Source organism: Myripristis murdjan, chromosome 12 (assembly GCF_902150065.1).
Source record: "Myripristis murdjan chromosome 12, fMyrMur1.1, whole genome shotgun sequence".
NCBI lineage: Eukaryota > Metazoa > Chordata > Actinopteri > Holocentriformes > Holocentridae > Myripristis > Myripristis murdjan.
In genome coordinates, this window is record NC_043991.1 from 20,595,629 (window position 1) to 20,613,498 (window position 17,870).

Here is a 17,870-nt window from a genome sequence, read left to right on the forward strand (position 1 = left end):
CTGTGTAGCGCCAATGACACTGCCAGAACTTGGAGGGGGCGGGGGCGGGGGGGTTGGTTCTCACTGCGGCCACCCATGTTAAAAATGAGCTGATGCTGTGCAGCTTTTTAGATTAAAAAAAATATATTGATCAAATACATACACACTGCATACATTATGTGTGTGTGTGTGCGTGTGGGGGGGGGCACAAGCGGGTGCAGGCATCAGTAACGGCGGGTTGGCTTGTTGAGAATGGCAGCGCCTGCTTTCTTGGTGCAGTTCAGGGGGGATGGGGGGGTCGGTGTGGTTGATGCTACAATTTGGACTCATCTCCTTCGCTCCCCTTTTCTAGCAAATTCATTCAGAAGCCGACGTTTCCATGGTAACCCGTGAGTTCTCAGGAGCGTTACTTCTTTGCTTCCCTGCTTCCGCTTTGTGTGTAATTGCTGTGAACATGCCACCGGTGAGACATAGCCTTCTCACTGTGTGTATACGGTGCGTGTGTGTGTGTGTGTGTGTGTGTGTGTGTGTGTGTGTGTGTGTGTGTGCGTGTGCGCGCGCGAGTGTGTACGCTCGCTGCCATGGGATGTCGCAGCAGAGAAACAGTATCGAGGCTTGTTAAGCGGTAAAATATGGGTTTTCTTTTTGAGCAGACAACGTTCCCGTTTGGCATTCCTCAGTCTTCCAATCCCCCGGTGTTCTGCCTTTATTAGTTGTTTCATTATTTTCCAACGGGACCGGGAGTATTCATGCAGGGGCAGCTGCATTTATATTATGTTGGATTATTTTTTAGCCGTTTATGCTTTATTTGAATGCTGACAGTCATGACAGACTGGCATGGGTGGGAGAGAGGAGGGATGACGCACAACAAAGGTCCCAGGCCAGATTCAAGCCCTGGATGTTGTGGTTATTTATGCTGTCGTCCTTTTGCCAGACGAATCACCAGAACGTCCCAATGTGTTGACAAGCCAGTGCCACCAGCAACCATCCAGTGCATTCACTGACAAATGTCAGCTACCCGAACCAGATCTTAATCATCTGCTCTATGTGCTGATGATAGGAAGTGAAACAATAATTCATCTGAGGCTGAGCCAGAAGACAAAGTCTGTCATTTTTGCCGTTTTGTAAACGTTTACCACCCTCGTTTCTACCCTGAGCACCATTCTGGTTTTCTTCAATTATTTTATTTGACAGAAAAGAAGTGGAGGTTGAGTTTTATGCCCACACCAACACCACACACTCACTCTCACACACACACCCTGTAAAACACCTGCCTGCCTAATCAAAGGAAGAAAACCAGCCTTACAAAACGACCCCCCCTGTTTTGCATGAAGCAATTCTGGACAGCTTTTGAACAGAATGTAATGAGCCTCAAAACCGTAGGGTGGGATGCTGGGAGAATCTCTCTCTCCTCAGCTCCTTGGCACCAGGGTGTGTGTGTGTGTGTGTGTGTGTGTTGCCTCTCAGATCTGGTTTCACGGTTCAACTCTTGGCTCAGCTCAACATGTATTTAAGATTCTCAAAATGTGGAGAGTGTAGCAAATATAGACATAAAATTGGAAAATGCAGCATGCATTTGTGCAGTTTTCTCGTCGAACAGTTCTATCATTACGCAGATGGAGTTTGTCATCTTGTTTATGGTAATGCAACATAATGTAATTTCCAGCAGCCTAAAGCTCTGCGCTGCATAAGATCAGAACAAATTCCTGTGCTTTAGCTGATTTGTAACCTCCAGCTTCTGTACGTTTCTATTTCCTACCTGTTGGTTAATATGCTTCGATTAGACAAGAGCAAAAAAATATATATATATATGTTGTCACTAATAATGTGGGGGTTGGAAGGCCTGTGTGTGTGTCTTCAACTCAATTTTATTTAGCTGAAATTAGATAACTATTCCTTGTGATAATTTTTTCTTTAGAGCCATACTGAGGATTCAAAGTTGTAAATTCTAGAAATGCTAATGTATGAAATTTGCACTTACAAATAAAAGGGGACATATGAAACTAATTGCACAAAATACAGTATTTGCCAGTGAAACAAATATATGGTTTAATAAGCCGAGCCTAAAAATAACTGTTAAATAAAAGCTACAAAGTGCAGGCAGCACACATGAACTTGGCTTCAAAAAATGTGCTCTGACAGCGAGTCAATTCTTTTTTTCTCGAGGTCACAGTAACCACAAAATGGATAAATGGTTTATGTGAGAATAGATAAAACGACAACAAGTTCAAGTCTCAAGCCCCAAATCACTGTTTACGGTCTCAGACGCCGAAAACCCCACAGATAAAAGAGAGAAAAATGGAAGAAATCTTTAGGGGGAGCACGGAGAGAGGAGACCCCCTCCTGACCAACAGGACTTTTATTTTCAAAATCCAGCTAGTGAGAGAAATAACAACTCATGTAAAAGGTGGATTTCCCAGCCACCCACATGCATATTGGTTAGATCACTGTAAAGCGCCCAGTAAACGGCTGCAGTTGATTGATAATGTCTACACAACCAGCTGAGTGATTTGATTGGACAAGAGTGCTGATCTTCAGTACAATAGCACTCTGACAAAATTTTTATTACTCTGTATCTCTCCACTTTACAAGCGGTCTGTAATACCACATTAATTACGTTATCTGCCGTGATCAGCACTATAACATAACTTACAAATTTGCACCACGATGGCACAAAGATGGACACATTTACAAAAAACAACATTGGTGTTAAATTATGAATGGTCATCAGAGGAGTAGGGGGAGGAAAGAGGCCTGAATAATGATGCTTTCTGCGTTTTTTTTTTTGTTTGTTTGTTTGTTTTGTTTTTCCACACTGTTGACTGTGAGGCTGCTGATTCCCGGGCTGTGATTGTGGATAAGGCAAGGGTTAGGAAGTGCCGCCTTACAGGCAACAAAGTAACACGAGGGGAAACTGTGCTGGAAACCTCCAGGCATGCAAGTTCGGGGTCAGGAAATAGATTATGGTCAAATCAGGTGAAGCTTGAATCCTGGTGGAGCTATTTGTGCTGGTGGAGTTTAAAACCGAGTAAATAAATAAATCTCTCGTTATTATCTGGGCTTACATGGGCTTTGGGCGACGGCTTATACCGAGTACTGATTCGATCGATTAAAGCAATTTATTTAAGCTGTAGGTTAAGTAGGATTCACATACAGAAAGGTGTAAAATTGCTCTGGCAACTGTTTTTATGTTTTGAAAAACTCGAACAGCAATGCATTATCAACCACTAGTAAGCAGATTTCTCTCATTGTAATAACCGCTACAATTAAATTTTCAAATTTGACTGCAGTACTGGCACTATCCACTCAGCACAATGCATCTGGAAAGGCACCGCCGAAGAACAAAACCTCTGTGTTCACTCGCCAGGCTAATGCTGGTTTGGCCTGGCTAACAGAGGGTTGTGGAGGCCGCAGTGGTGAATTAACCACAGACGTATAGAAATACTACAGGCAGCATTGTGTGTGCAGTCCGACATCCAATCTGTGAATTACTTCTGGAACGGCACTTTGGTGAATCCCTAATTACCACTAACTGGTGAACTGCTTCATTTGTAAAGCTGCTGTAAAAAAAGCGATATTACACTCGAGGTTGTCATGTTAAACTAAGTATCAGCACGGCTGTGGCAGGAGGCTGCAGGCCAAAGAGTGCCAAAGATAATCACAGCAGTGCTGATAATCAGTATAACTGCACGACCTCGAGTGTGATATTGCTTAAGTAATACTGGTGAGAAATTGATGTGGTTGACCATTTCCTCATTTTTTGTCTCTCCACAACCATCGAGACCTACATATTCAATAAATCAACAGTGATTCAAAATGTCCTCCGCCACCCAATTCATTTGGCTCATTTGAAACTTAATACCTGCACTTTCCTCTTCTAATGCCTGTCACATCACTTTACTTCTGAATCTCCTCTTTTTCAAAGATTAAAGCCAATTAGATAGATATTTTTTAAATCCTGCAGTTTCCCATTATGGCCTCAATTACACACTAAGCAGAGGTTAAGAGAGACTGCAGTCACTTTGCTTCACTACTATGATGTAATTATATTCAGATAGCTTGTTTAGGATCAGCCAGCCAAAGCAGTTCTAGCTCAGCTCCTTATCAGCGAGTTGCGGCTTTCTCATTTTCTCCTTTCCTCCTCTCCGGCTTTACAGGGACTCCAGCTAAGCACACAAAGCACTAATGATGGTTTTATAACAGAGGAGGCAGTAAGAGCCTTTCTGCTGATAATTCATGTTGTCTCCATTTCACAAATGATTAAATATGTTTCCAAATTTCATTTAGACACACCATACAATGATAAGGACGCTGACATCGTTTCTTTTCTCCGCGTATCTCCTCGGCTCCTGAAAGCCTTTCTTTCTGCTTCCTACAGTCGCAGTGAAAGGTTGCATTTTACTCTCAGCACCAAGCGATGAGTCCTGCTACTCTGACAGCGTAGGCGGCAACTCGGAGTTGAGTTAACTCTCTGCTGCGCGGATTTAATGCGGCGCCACACGAAAAAAACACATCAGACCTCAGACTTGCAAGTGAAGTTCATTTTTGATGTGCACGTTCTTGAGGATTTGAATGTAGTTACTTCATAATCGCTCTGATCTCAGCAAGCTACTTGTTCAGTTAACGCTCATAAGATTTCCAAATGATACACATGCTGGAGCCTATCCAGTGCTGTAAATTACAATGTTGATGCTGTACGCTTAAAGACACAGACATTTAATTTCACCCTGAATTCAGTCTATTTACATCAATTTAAAAAAAAAAAAACATGTCATGTCTTCTTTTTCAGAGGCAAATAGTTACTTTTTCTTTCTTTCTTTGGGCAACAGCACATGAACTTGAAATTGGTGTCTTGCTTTCTTTTTTACGGGATTGAAAGTTGCATGGAACCACTTCATTCCGCAAAAAAAACCTGATCATACATCTTGTGTCTCCCAGGGGGGCGGAAACTGTAAATTCCGCTGTAAGACGTGAATATTTTGAATTTTGACCAGTTTAAAGTTAACATGTATGTCTCAAGTCTGAACACAATCTGCTCCCCGTGTATTTTAGGACCTATCTGGAGCGATTATATTTGTAATGTAGGTCAACGAACTTTGAATCAAAGCCAAGTTTGGATTAGTCGTTCATTGTCCATTTTGGGCCAGTAGCTTAAAGACAGGGAGACTGAAATGTGGAAAAAACGTAAATATTTCTTTATAATATCATGGGTTTGCTGTAGTTGATGGAATTTAGACAAAAGAAGACGTGGGCCGAATCGACCCACGATGCATCAGCTGCTTCAGCTTAATTGATCAAGGACAGCGGACCGTCCTGTTTGCCATTAAGATAATTGTAGTGCATCCATTGCGTGATGCTGCTGCTTTTTATATGTGGGAGGGAGGAATTGAATCTTATTCTGCCGTGGCACTCACTGTAAGTCGCTCCAGAAAAGAGTGTCACTGGATATTCGTGGGTCCGAAGCAGAGCCGGTGTGCAGCGCTACAGCGGGACGGAGCTTGTGTGGTCTTAACCTCGGGTGCTTCTGCTCCCCTTATGTCGCCCCCGTGTTCCCCTTCTGTTCCTGCTGAGTCCCATTGTGTTCCAAAGTTGATGTTGCTCTCCTGTGTGTGCGTGTGTACGTGTGCACACGTGCATGTTTGTGTTGCCTCCGTTCCCCCCTCCAGCACCCCAGTAATCCCTTGGGCCTAAAAAAAGGAAATCCCTGCCCTGTGCCCTGGCCCCTTTTCCCTGGGAATACACTTGAGTGCCACAACTCAAACTGCGCACCTCTGTTGGCCCCTCTGCCTCCAGGCCAGCTCGCACCAGCCTGAATTACACACTACACCCTTTCACTGGTATAACACATGGACATGATCTGACGCAGTGAAATGTTAAAGATAATTAATCCACTTGATGATGTTTAGAGGTTTTCAGCTTTAGCCCAACTTACGCCGTAATCGTCAGAGCACAGTTTCAGAGAAAGAACCTGGGTCACACAGCGTTGCCACACACACACACACACACACACACACACACACACACACACACAAAAGCACTGTTTGGACCCCCAGCCTCCTCCATGTGAGCGGACCTGTGTGTGCCGGCTGTTGTGCCGTTAAACGTTCATGAGGACACATTGTTCATCTGTAGTGCTAAGCCTGGGTGTTGGCAAGCCATCAGCATCTCTGACCAGCAACACTGCAGTCCACCTCGTTTTTTTTTTTTTTTTGGGCGGGAGGCTTTAGTCAGAGAGAAACTTATTAAGCTTCCAAAAACTTTTAGTAATCCATTGTTCTTTGTGGACATCAGAAAGTCATACGGTTAACTGAATAGTCCTAATAAAAAGTAAACAACAGTTAAATACTAGGGGTGGAACTATAAACTATAAATATTTTGCGCTACCTTCTCATGTAAGATGTTATTGACACTCTTGTGCCAAGTATTGATATTTTTAGTCATTTGAGTTTTCAACTAAAGTTACACAGATAAAACATTAGAATTATCATGAGGCATATTCCTTCCCTGCCTGTAGATAAACTTTAACTGGAACTGATGTGTTTGCTGTCCTTGTCTGATCACATTACTAAACCAACCGTACTTAAAGAACTGACTAAGAGGCAGGCCACATTCAGTAACTGAGTATAAGATTTAAATCAGCATTGGAGTCTTCATAAATCAATTAATTAACCATAATGCTTTATGGATCATAGGTTATTCATACACAGCTCTGTCATGTACATGTTGCAGTCGCTGTGCAGATTAAGACACTGAAAACCATGATTGATGATTGATTTGCCTCCTCCAGGGAATTTTTCCTTCTTCAGTTATAGATATCATGATTTATCACAGTATCACAATCTCCTGCACTGATATTGTTGCTTGTGGGTAAAATATCGTGATAGTATCGTATTACACATTAAGGTACACTCAGTGTCCAATAAATTCTGCTTGTTGAGAAAGTTTATCATGTCCCATTTTTGTTGACATTGTTGAGAAATTTAATTCTATGTTTATTATTGAGGTTGTACTTTGCAGAGGTTTTGTACTGGACTACATTATATTGAGAAGTGTTTCTTTATTTGTCTCCCTATTTATATACAGTGAGGGAGACAGACTAATAGAAACAGCTGTCAATAAAATGCAGTCCAGTACAACAGCAGCACTGACTATGAGCTCAATGCCAAACACAGAATTGAATGAACACCTCTATTACTGTGACAAAAAGAAAACCTGAGCAAAAGTAAACTTAATGGCACAACAGTTGGATTGGATTGGATTAGATTGCACAGGTGTACCTGCTAAAGCGGCTGCTGAGTGTACATTGATTTTTTTAAAAAATCAGTTTTGAATTAAATTGTAGCACATCAAAAAAGAGCAGAAATAACAATAAAATTTATATCAGGTATGTGCTCAGCCAAATCAGTTGTACTCGGTGACATGAAGATCTAAAACCCTCAGGCGATGAGAGAGTTTTATATAATTATTTATCCTGGCTGCAGGTCACTTTCAGTCTTTTTCCCTGAAGGCGCTGTTCCTCACGTCTCCTCACCACGCCGATGCCCACTCGAGCCAAGTGAGGGAACTGGGCCCCTTGTGCTGTTTGGGTCAGGCCCGAATTTCCTCTGAAACCTCCTGCTTTGTGCAGTGAACACACACAAAGATTATACTCTTGAGCGCAATGATGCTGCTTTGGCTAATTATAATCATTTCCTGCTCTCTCGTGCTGTCTCAAACACTTGTTTCCTCGTGGATGCCGCAGCTTTTCAGGGGACACCAGGAGGTCCCCGGCAAAATAATAATTTGACAAAAGAACAGGGACGGCGCTTTGGATCGGTTTCTCACGTTTGCTCGTTTCTTCTTTTTTTTTTAGAACCGATTTTGACCGAACCCAGGTGAATAATGTGTCTCTCCATCACCAGCAAAGTGGCAGCATTCATTTTATGTTCTGTGTGTAGATTAATGGCGAGGGTGGAGACCAGCCATAACTGAAAATCCCCCATAATCCTCTGCTCCAAAAGCCCACTCAGAAAGTAGATGTGAGCAAATGCGGTATGGCATGGAAGTGTGTGTGTCTCTGTAAACCTACATGGAGGGGCTTAGTTTTACAGAGGGAGGTGGGGTTAACGGTTTTAATAGGTCATAGTTTTTTCCCTGTGATTTTAGTCTTAAAAGTCAGAAATTTTACAGACTTTTGTGACCGTGAAAGTAAAATTGTAATCTTACTTTACCTCTAGAGTTTGTCCGATAGAAATAATGCTGTGAAAGTAGCTCATGAAATCCCTGAGTATGTTAGTAAGAACAACATTTTTGTCTGTTTGATCATCACAGGGCCACAGGTAGTATTTTGCTTTTGCTCCCAGCTAAAAGCCTACCATATCATTTAAGTGCCCCCAGTTAAAGCTTCACTCCTCCTACCAGAGCAGTGTGAAACTGTGATGCACTTTCACTTCACTTCACTTTATTATCCCCAAAAGGGAAACTTGTTGTGCAGCAGCTTGTAAAATATATAAAAGGCAGAGTACAAGAGCATACAGTAAATGGTGAGATACATTGAGTACAATATAATCAAAGGACATGGAGAAGGAGGATGCCAAAGCCAAAGATTTTGTGGAGAGATTAGTGGTGGAGAGGAGAGGGAGGGAGGAGCAGCTCTCAAATCAATCAGATTACATAGAGGTGAAATAAAGTTCAGCACTATGAACCATGATTTTTGATTTGGATTTTTAACCTTGCAAAAAAAAAAAAAAAAAAAATAGAGAGAGAATAATTGATTTAGCACCTGGAACATCAGCAGTTTAACAACATCGTCTATCTCAAACCGCGAGTTAACACCTCAAAAAACATGTTTGCATTATTGATCCCTATTAGATAGACCTGTAGTTTAAAGATCAAAGTAAACAGAATACATGCAATATTTGTAGCTTTTAGCCGGCAGTACACTGTGTGCGGTGTGAATCTTTTTTTCCTGTTTATTTATTTGTGTATTTGCTTTTGAAGCCTAACAACAAACACCAGGCGGTTGCTGCTCCTGACTCCAGTGATGCCAATTTTCCATCATAGTTTCAGTTTTGCTTTTGCCCAAATACTATAGACTGAAATGTAGCTCTTGATAAAGACTAGAGTGCCAGGCCCTTCAGGCGTGTCTACCTTTACTCTCTGCTTTTCACCCCTGATCCTTCTTGCCACCCCTGCCCATCCCCTTAAAAGTGGGCTAACTGAGGCTGTACATATGGAAATGATGTCAAATAATGTCAAATATATTCATATAGGACAAATTTTGTAAACAATAATGTACCTTATTTGTCACTAATGTCCATAGAGTTAGGATAGCCTACAAACATAATCAGAATCATACTTATCTTTAATGGTAATTGTCATGTTGTCTTGCATATTCATTATTTTTATTATTCTGTCCGTGTCTCAATCGACACATACATGAAACATGCAGAATTATGTGGATTTATGCAAATTTGTAAAATCAGCATTCATTTGCATACATAACGAGTTATTGCAGATTTAAACGATTTTTAAAAGCATTTTGTCACCTATCTCTGCCAACAATTGTATTATTCGTTATGCAACAAAGACGTTCCATGTGTCAAACCGCGTGGAATTCGTTGTAGGTCTGCGCCCCATCCGCTCCCATAGTATCTAGAGGTCAGTCAGTGTATACAGTAGAATCTCCATTCAGATTTCTAAATGCTCAGTGTGATTTACTGATCAACATATAAATGCAAAACCAAACTAATCAGCCTATCAGCTGACAGCAATCGTATGCATTTTCTGGTTATATATAATATTATATTTCCCTCTGTTCTCCATGCATTTCCTGGATTGCTGAGTGTTTTCTGTCAAAGATAGACGTTAGTGCAGGAGGAGGTCTTTGAATGGTTTGAGCTGGATTTTTCCACAGTTGCAACAGGCACTAAAGGATTTGTGAACACCATTAGGTTTTGACTTCTCCTGCGGGAACATGACAGCATCGACAACACAGAATCCTTCTTTGGTATATGACACTGAACTTGGCCTGTGACTTCTTGTGAAGCTGTCCAGGACTGTCTGAAGTTTATGTGTGTCTGTCTGGTGTTTTCAGATGTTTTCCTCTGGCAATCTGTCTTATAGCGTTTAGCCGAAAAGTGAGATTGAAGAAATTAGATATCATCAGTGACCACATGTTGGATGCGGGTAGCTGATGTAAATCAGATGTAACCTTCTGACAGTAATTGAGATTTTCATATGTTTTTATGTATTGTGCTCTATCATTTGTGGTATGAACAGCTCATGTTAAGCCACTTGTAAAAGTTTGACTGATATATGTATAGGGGCTGGAAACATACATGAAATGTATAAATGAATAACAAGAAGTATAAATATTTACGTATGGCCTCGAGCGTCTCCAAAGAACTCCTCAGTCTTATTCTCTGTCGACTATTTTCCCGGTGCTCAGCTGAGAGTGAAAAGAAAAAATCAATGTGTTTTTATGCAGGAAATTGAAATGTAGAGGAATCTATGAATGGAAGGGGTTAATCTACCTTTCCTTTCAGTTCCACTGACCTGATGTGCTTCTTTCTTTGGTGATTTACCTCATGACGTGGAGCTGGAAAGTCAGATTGATGTGTGAAATAGAAAAGCACATAACCAGTGTTGCCCTGTCTTGATAAGATGTGGATATGTGACATTGTGCATTAATGGAGTCAATATGTACTGATATTGGGACTGAAGAGAAAAGTGTATGGCCCAAAAAACTCAGGAATTTTACCTGCGGCCTCTGGTGGCTCCAACGACCTCTTCAGTCTCATTCTCTGTCAACTCTCCTCACGGCACTCCGCTGAATATAAAATGAAGCAAATGAGTTTTTATTCACTGAATTGTAATGTTTAACTGTAGTTCCTGGATGTTGTTGGATTTACCTGTGGCCTTGGCAGCTCTGACTTGTCCTGCCTCTTTCTTTGGCGTTCATGATCTCGGCGTTCAGGTGAAAAGTCAGATTTTTTTGAAATGGCGTGCATTGAAGAAGATTGTAATGATATTATGAGTATCAATCTGTCTTTCTTCATAGTTGTATTCTGATTTGCCCAGTTGATACTAAAATCAGTGACTTGCTAACATGTTATTTTGCCAATAGATCTCATAATAACAACAGCCAGCTTTGTGTTTGTTAAGTTGTTACCGGTTGACAGAATAAGGTTCATGCTCCAGCCCAGGAGGTAGCGTAAACCACTACCAAACCCAAATGAAGAACGCCCTGGAGCACCTCAGACACTCCGAGGAAGAATCTGAAAAGCCATGAGGTTTATTTCAAGACTTCCAGCTCATAAACGAGTGATAAATAGCAGCAATCAACCTTCATCACTATCCTGCTGTCTAACTTACACAGTGACATTCAGTACTGTAAAACTTCAATTAAAAACAGTCTTGAAGGATCAGAGTATTAATTACTATTGCTATTTTCTATTACTATTAGTATTATTAATGAACTTATTGTAACCCTCGCTTGGCAGCAGATTACATCAGCCTCTGACACTTTTTACAGTTTTTCTCTCCAGTGAGCAGCAGGTGGCTCTCCCCGGCTTCGCCTCCATTAGAAAAGCTGCTTCTGCATCGATATAGCCGCTGTGAGGCCATTTTCCTGTCACTTCTTGTTCGCTGCACAGTTCGCAGCACAGTGGCAGCGCTCCTACGTGACCAATATGTAGCTTGTTAAACTGTGCACACGAGTAGTTCTGGGTAGATACTTAATTTCCCCCAAATATTCATCAGGGCCTGCAGCTGTAGTAGCTGTTAGAAGTTTGTTTTTGCGGTTTTTCGCTGGCTTCGTTGTGTTGCACTCCTCTGATAGAGCACATTTACAGAAGTACTGCCAGTTCACTGCTTGAACCAATCAAGTTGCCGGCACTGCTTGCCCCTCCTAAAGGTTCCTGGAACTCAGATCTTCGTCACCTCCTGAGCCAGGACTAATTCAGATTCTAGGAACTTAACCTGGAACCACGTTGTTGCCAGTGGAACCCGTGAAATAGCCAACACTGTGTTGCTTGTAGTCAAAAAGGGCCATTACACTACGCTAATCTTCTGCTCAGTCTGTAACATTTCAGCATTCTCTATCTGGGCTCTATCAAATCTTGTCACAGGTTAAAAATAAACGTGCAAATCATGTCTGTTCACTATTGATCTAATTGATAAAGATAAATAAATGTTTTATTCTTGAAATCATCACAGCTTGGCTGCAGCTTGTCTCTTCCTATCCATTTGCATTCACATGATATTTACGCAACATCACATCACGGGGGAAACGGTGTACAGGTGTATATGGACTGTAAGAACATGTTTATAAGGACTATAGTGATGACTGGCAACTGATACATAGCTAAAGCTTTATGATCATAAGACAGCACATTTTTCAGCAAATCATGTAGTAACAGTGTTTTTCTCTGTGTACATATGTGTAGATGTTATAAGCAATGTGTGCCAATGTTTCAGTTTTTAATATTAACTAGCCAAACTCTACAGCATTTTAAACGGAGGAGATGAAGGCCGTGGAGCTCCTAGGGAGCCAGAGAGCTGAGATCACATCAGAATAAACTGATAATTAATGAGGTTGGTGTGTCACCACCACAAACGCCCTGTGGGACTGCACAGAATCTGGACTTGATTTATTTATTATGAGTCCGACACAGAGTGCTACATAGATTTTTAAAGCCAATGTTTGATTTTCTGTGTAAGTGCTTTGTATAAAAATCGCATTGGGCCTTCTGTGTGTGTGTGTGTGTGTGTGTGTGTGTGTGTGTGTGTGTGTGTGCCTGAGTGGTCGTGCATGTTCTTGCACAGAAGGTCCCATACTACTTACAAATCAAGCCTTCTGACTTACCAAGGTAAAACTGAGAATGTAGTTGATGTGTTGAATAAATTCTCTTTACATCTATCTGTTTACCTATATTGCCAAAGAAGAACAAGCTGTTTGAAATTCTGTTTTGGACCAGCTGCTTTTTGATTGACAGAATAATGTCAAGTATTTTTTCACTAAGGTTTTACATCTTGAAGTCATGTGGGTAACTTCATTTGTGGCATGTTCTGCTCTCTAGTGGAAATACCTTCGTTTCAAACGAGTTCAACCATCGCTGCTGTGTGAATCTGTTGCTGAGGCCCCACCATGCAGCGCAAATGTTGCACCTGTTGAATTTATTCTGCCTCGTTAATCCATGAGTAAAATGTATTGCTGTTTTATAGTTTTTTTTTTGTTTGTTTTGTTTTTTGGCCTCGCTCTTGTGATGTTTCACCTCGTGTAGAGATTTAGTCATGAATCAAAGTTGTGAAAAATTGTTCCTTTGTAATCAGTAGCCACACCTGACCGTTTCAACCTCAGTCAATCAATCAGTCTTTATTTATACAGCACTTTTCATGCCTTGTCTGTTGTCCAATGTGGTGCACATGACAAAAAACAAAAGAAAACAAAGAGAGATTAGCAAAGGCACAGAGGAGCGAAACAACAAGTAAAAGAATGAATCAATAATGCATGAATAAAACAACAAATGTCGAGGCACCTTAAGTAAAAGCCACGCTAAAAAGATATATCTTCAGGGTTCTTTTAAAAACGTCCCCAGATCCTCAGGCAGGCTGTTCCTCTAACAGTCTCAGTATCCTTTTCTGCACTGAATCCCTGTGTGGAAATCCCTGCGTGTCATTTGCAAAAACATAAACGCACCACACATTAAACATGAATGCAATAGTAATCGTATATGCATTACTTTAATGGCGAATTAACATATCTTGTGCAGTAATGGATTCTCATTCTCAGCAAGTGAATTTCCATCAGAGAGCAGCACATCCAATACGATCCTGGGTCCAAGTGTGATCAAGGGCTCAAGAGTTGTTTCTACGTTTACACTCCTTTGTTGCAGCTCCCTTTGTTTACATTGCTGATTTATAAAAATCCATGTCTTTTTTTGTTTTGGGGAAAAAAATTGTTTAAAAAGTACAAACCACCAGTAGTTTTTGTTGTCTGTGCTCATGCAATAGCAAGCAGCACAGCCCACACTCCGGCCCGTGTCTGCACTCAGTAATGATATGTAGAGAATTGGCTGTTTCTTAATGTCAAGCCGTGGTTTGTGTGGGTGAGCAGCGTGGATGTCATGAAATGCAGACATATTTGGCTGACCTTGAGGTTGGAAAGTTTAAGAAACCCCTCTAGGGAGAGCAAAAATGTGTACAGTGGTTGTAACTGTAACCTCCCTGGGATCGCAGTGGCAGAAATCTGGCAGATACGAGGAGCGCGCGAATCACGCCGATGACTACAGAGATTTCACGTGCCTCTTCTCTCACCACTTGTCTCCCAGCTACCCGGAGAATGGCGTGGTGGAGATGCGACCGACGGATGTGCGGCCACGCGCCCGGACCCTGCTGCGGTGGGACCAGCTGAAGGTGGGCCTGCCCGTCATGATAAACTACAACCTGGAGACGCCCGAGGAGAGGGGCTTCTGGTTTGATGCCGTGATTCAGACCCTCACGCAAACGTCCCGCACCAACAAGGAGCTCCGGGTCAAGATCCTCCTCGGGTGAGGCCGTGTGTGGGGGGGCGGCAGGGGCTGCTATTTTGTTCCCTCTTCATTAGAAAGTCATTCGATTGGCTACGTTTTAGGGTTTGTGCACCTGGAAAGAAAGTAATATGCCGCATTTCTCTTGTGTGATTACCCTGCAGTTCTCTCCATAACTTCACTTTTCTTTACTACTTTTTTCTAACTTAAGTGCCTACTTAATGTCCTTTTATTTCCTATTCTTGTCCTCTCTTTGTCTGCTCTATCACACCCTCCTCCTCCCCTCTCTTTTCCCTCCTCCTCCTCAGGGGTCCCGGAGATGTGATAGGAGATTGTAAAGTTCAGTTTCTGGATGAAATCTACCAGGTTGAGAAACCAGGAGCTCGTGCCCTATCTGCTTCAGACGGACAGTTTAAACGTAAGCACCTGATCATACACACAGACACACACACGCACCGTATGTATCCTAGCTGTGACAAAACCATATGCAAATCCACATTTGCAGTCCATTGTGTGTGTGTGTATTTGTGTGTGCGTGCGTGTGTGCTCTTTGTTGTTTTTGGCTGCAGGGAAGAGCGGTCCAGAGTGTAAGCACTGCAAAGCGGACCCTGATGCTGAGTGTCGCTTCTGCTCATGCTGTGTGTGTGGCGGCAAGCAGGACGCTCACATGCAGCTGCTGTGTGATGAGTGTAACATGGCCTTCCACATCTACTGTCTCAACCCGCCGCTGGCCACCATCCCCGATGATGAGGACTGGTAGGAGAGCATCTTTAAGCAGTAAAATCGAAATGCTGGTGCTTCAAGCTAATTTCAGAGTGGCTAATTGGTAATGCCAGGCTGGCTTTACACAATGCAGCTTCAGTGCAATTAGTTGCAGGTTGCCAGTGAAACTTTTATAGTTAGCTTGTCACCAAACCCAGATGGAGCATTCCAAATGATGACGTAAACCCACTTCCTGCTTTCCATCGGATGGTTGTTCCCGCAGAACTTAATAAAGATACATCTTAAATTAATTGGATTAGAACAGACTGTCTTTTTCAAATCAACAAAGCCGCTCACTGCAGCTATTACACTGGGCTAACTTCTATATTCCAGTTTGTGGCAACAATTAACATTTATTTTCTACTTTCAGCAAGCAGCCACGGTGCACCATATCTTCTCAGTTCTCAAGAAACGCTGACACACTTCACTGCTCTCTTCATGCGATGTCACTGTAACAACTAACCACAACCGCCGTTTTGCTATGAACTTGCAAAAAGTTCAGCGACTCCATTCTCCTTTCAGAGTCAAGTTATCATGATCTGAGTGAGTTGCATAGGACTGAAGTTGCATTTTGGTTGCGCCATGTAAAGCCAGCCTGAGATTTAACTTGTTGTTGTAGTAAACCATGCCCTCATGTTGCTTATTTCTTAAATGAAACAGCAGTAACACGTTGTTGTAAATACATAAGAAATGCAAAACTTCAGTAAATCTTTGATTGTTGATCAGGAGTTATCAAATAAAACAGTCACATACATGGTTGCAGGGTGTCTGCAGTTTCTTAAAATGTCTTTAATTCAATTTTATCAACTTTAGTTCATGAAGTCATTGAATAGTCTTAAATTTGATTTTATAAGATCTTAATTTTCACATAAACGTGATCAAATTTATTTTTTCCATTATTTAATTCCTTTTTGTCAAAGTAAATCAAGCTGTTCTTCATAAACGTCAACATTTCTGCTGTTACAAAACTCTAAACCCGCCACTCAACCAAATAATTTCTTATTTCTTATTACTGACTTGCTGCACTTAACTAACTTTATACTTACTGCCACATTTACATGCACACAAGAAACCAGATTATTCACTTCAGCATCTGTAGAGAGAAATCATAAAAAATCCTCGGTGTTACTTCTCCCAAGTTCTATGTGAAAAAAGTCCTGGTTAGACTTAGATTTGAATTTTAAAAAGATTTTTCCAGAAATGAGTCTTAAATTTGGTTAATGTCTTGAAAAAGGTCTTAAAATGCATTCAGTTAAAATCTCTGCTTCCTGCTGGCACCCTGTGTTTGAGTGGTGATCAGTATTAAAAATAGCAGTAATGCAGTGGACATGTGTGCATTTTTCAGGTGTACAGTGGCCAGGTAGAACTGAGGACTGATATTATCCGTTTCATAGACACAAGTATACACCCTCACTGCTGCTCATCATGCTTGAATAAGAGATCTGGCGTGGGAATACAACTGGGTTAGCAGCAACAGATATGCACAGACACACACCTGATGTCTTCATTTCTGTACCTGATGACAATGAATGTTGGTAGCGGATGAGATTAACATCATAAAACACTTTATATACCGCTTTGTTGCAGCTGTCATCTCTCTTTCACACACACACACACACACACACGATTTGCCTTTGTTCTGCTAGGTACTGTCCCACCTGTAAGAATGACACCAGTGAAGTGATCAAGGCAGGAGAGAAGCTCAAAGCCAGCAAGAAGAAGGCTAAGATGCCCTCGGCAACAACGGAGAGTCAAAGGGACTGGGGAAAGGTGAGATACGAGGACACCCACAGGTACACACACACACACCATACACACATTCCAGGTAGACTGGAAGAGGGGAGGTACATTACATACGCTGTGGTTCTCGCTTCATGCTGCCAGAGACCGACCAAAGCTGTTTTTGTTTTCTTCCATCCCAGAGAGATTTTTGTTTCCCATGCTCGCCATACGTCACTAAATGGTATTTGCTTCAGGGGGCTTTTGTTTTCCTACGTTCATGTTTCATTTGGTTGTAAATATTTAATACGAGTTTAATTTGGCATTCAGCTCTTTTCATGTATACGTTCATTCATCCTCTGTGTGTATTTCAAACCCTCTTTTTACACCCCTGGATCGTCTCCTCCAGTGCAACAAACTAGCAGAAAAAATACGCCTGCTATCAGCAGATTCAATTTCATTTATATCTCGGTGCTCGAGTAAACACAATAAAGCGGCTACTTGAGGGAGTCGGGCTAAATGGATTTCAGATAGTCAAACTGACTTTAGAAGGAGTGGATTTCCTCCGTGGGGTTTGAATCCATAACATCTTCAAGTTTTCCCCCTCAGGGACCCAGGTCTCACACTCACACTTAAATGTGAGGACATAATCTTCCAGGACCTCACGTAAGTAGTGTTAGAAAACTACACAGGACTCTTATGGACGGCATTGTTTATGTTTTTAAAATGAACCACCTGATGGATCAGATCACACTTGTAACTTGAAATTTGAAAAAAAAAAAAAAAAAAAGATGAAAATTTGAGAGAAATAAAATAAAAGCCTCAAGTATTTTTAGAAGGAATCAATGGGCCCGGAAGTACCAGATTTAAAAAAAAAAAAAAAAAAAAAAAAAAAAAAAA

At 41.5% G+C, this 17,870-nt stretch overlaps 1 protein-coding gene across 3 annotated transcripts in view; it reads left to right on the plus strand.

Annotated features, from left to right (window-relative positions):
* The window catches only part of uhrf2 (ubiquitin like with PHD and ring finger domains 2), a 57,689-nt gene that overhangs the window by 16,444 nt on the left and 23,375 nt on the right, over nt 1–17,870 (plus strand). For all 3 annotated transcript variants that reach the window (XM_030064761.1, XM_030064760.1, XM_030064762.1), the window contains exons 4-7: nt 14,292–14,510; nt 14,798–14,907; nt 15,059–15,245; nt 16,898–17,021. In XM_030064761.1, coding sequence (XP_029920621.1) covers nt 14,292–14,510; nt 14,798–14,907; nt 15,059–15,245; nt 16,898–17,021 — 640 coding nt within the window. The remainder of the gene's footprint in view (nt 1–14,291; nt 14,511–14,797; nt 14,908–15,058; nt 15,246–16,897; nt 17,022–17,870) is intronic.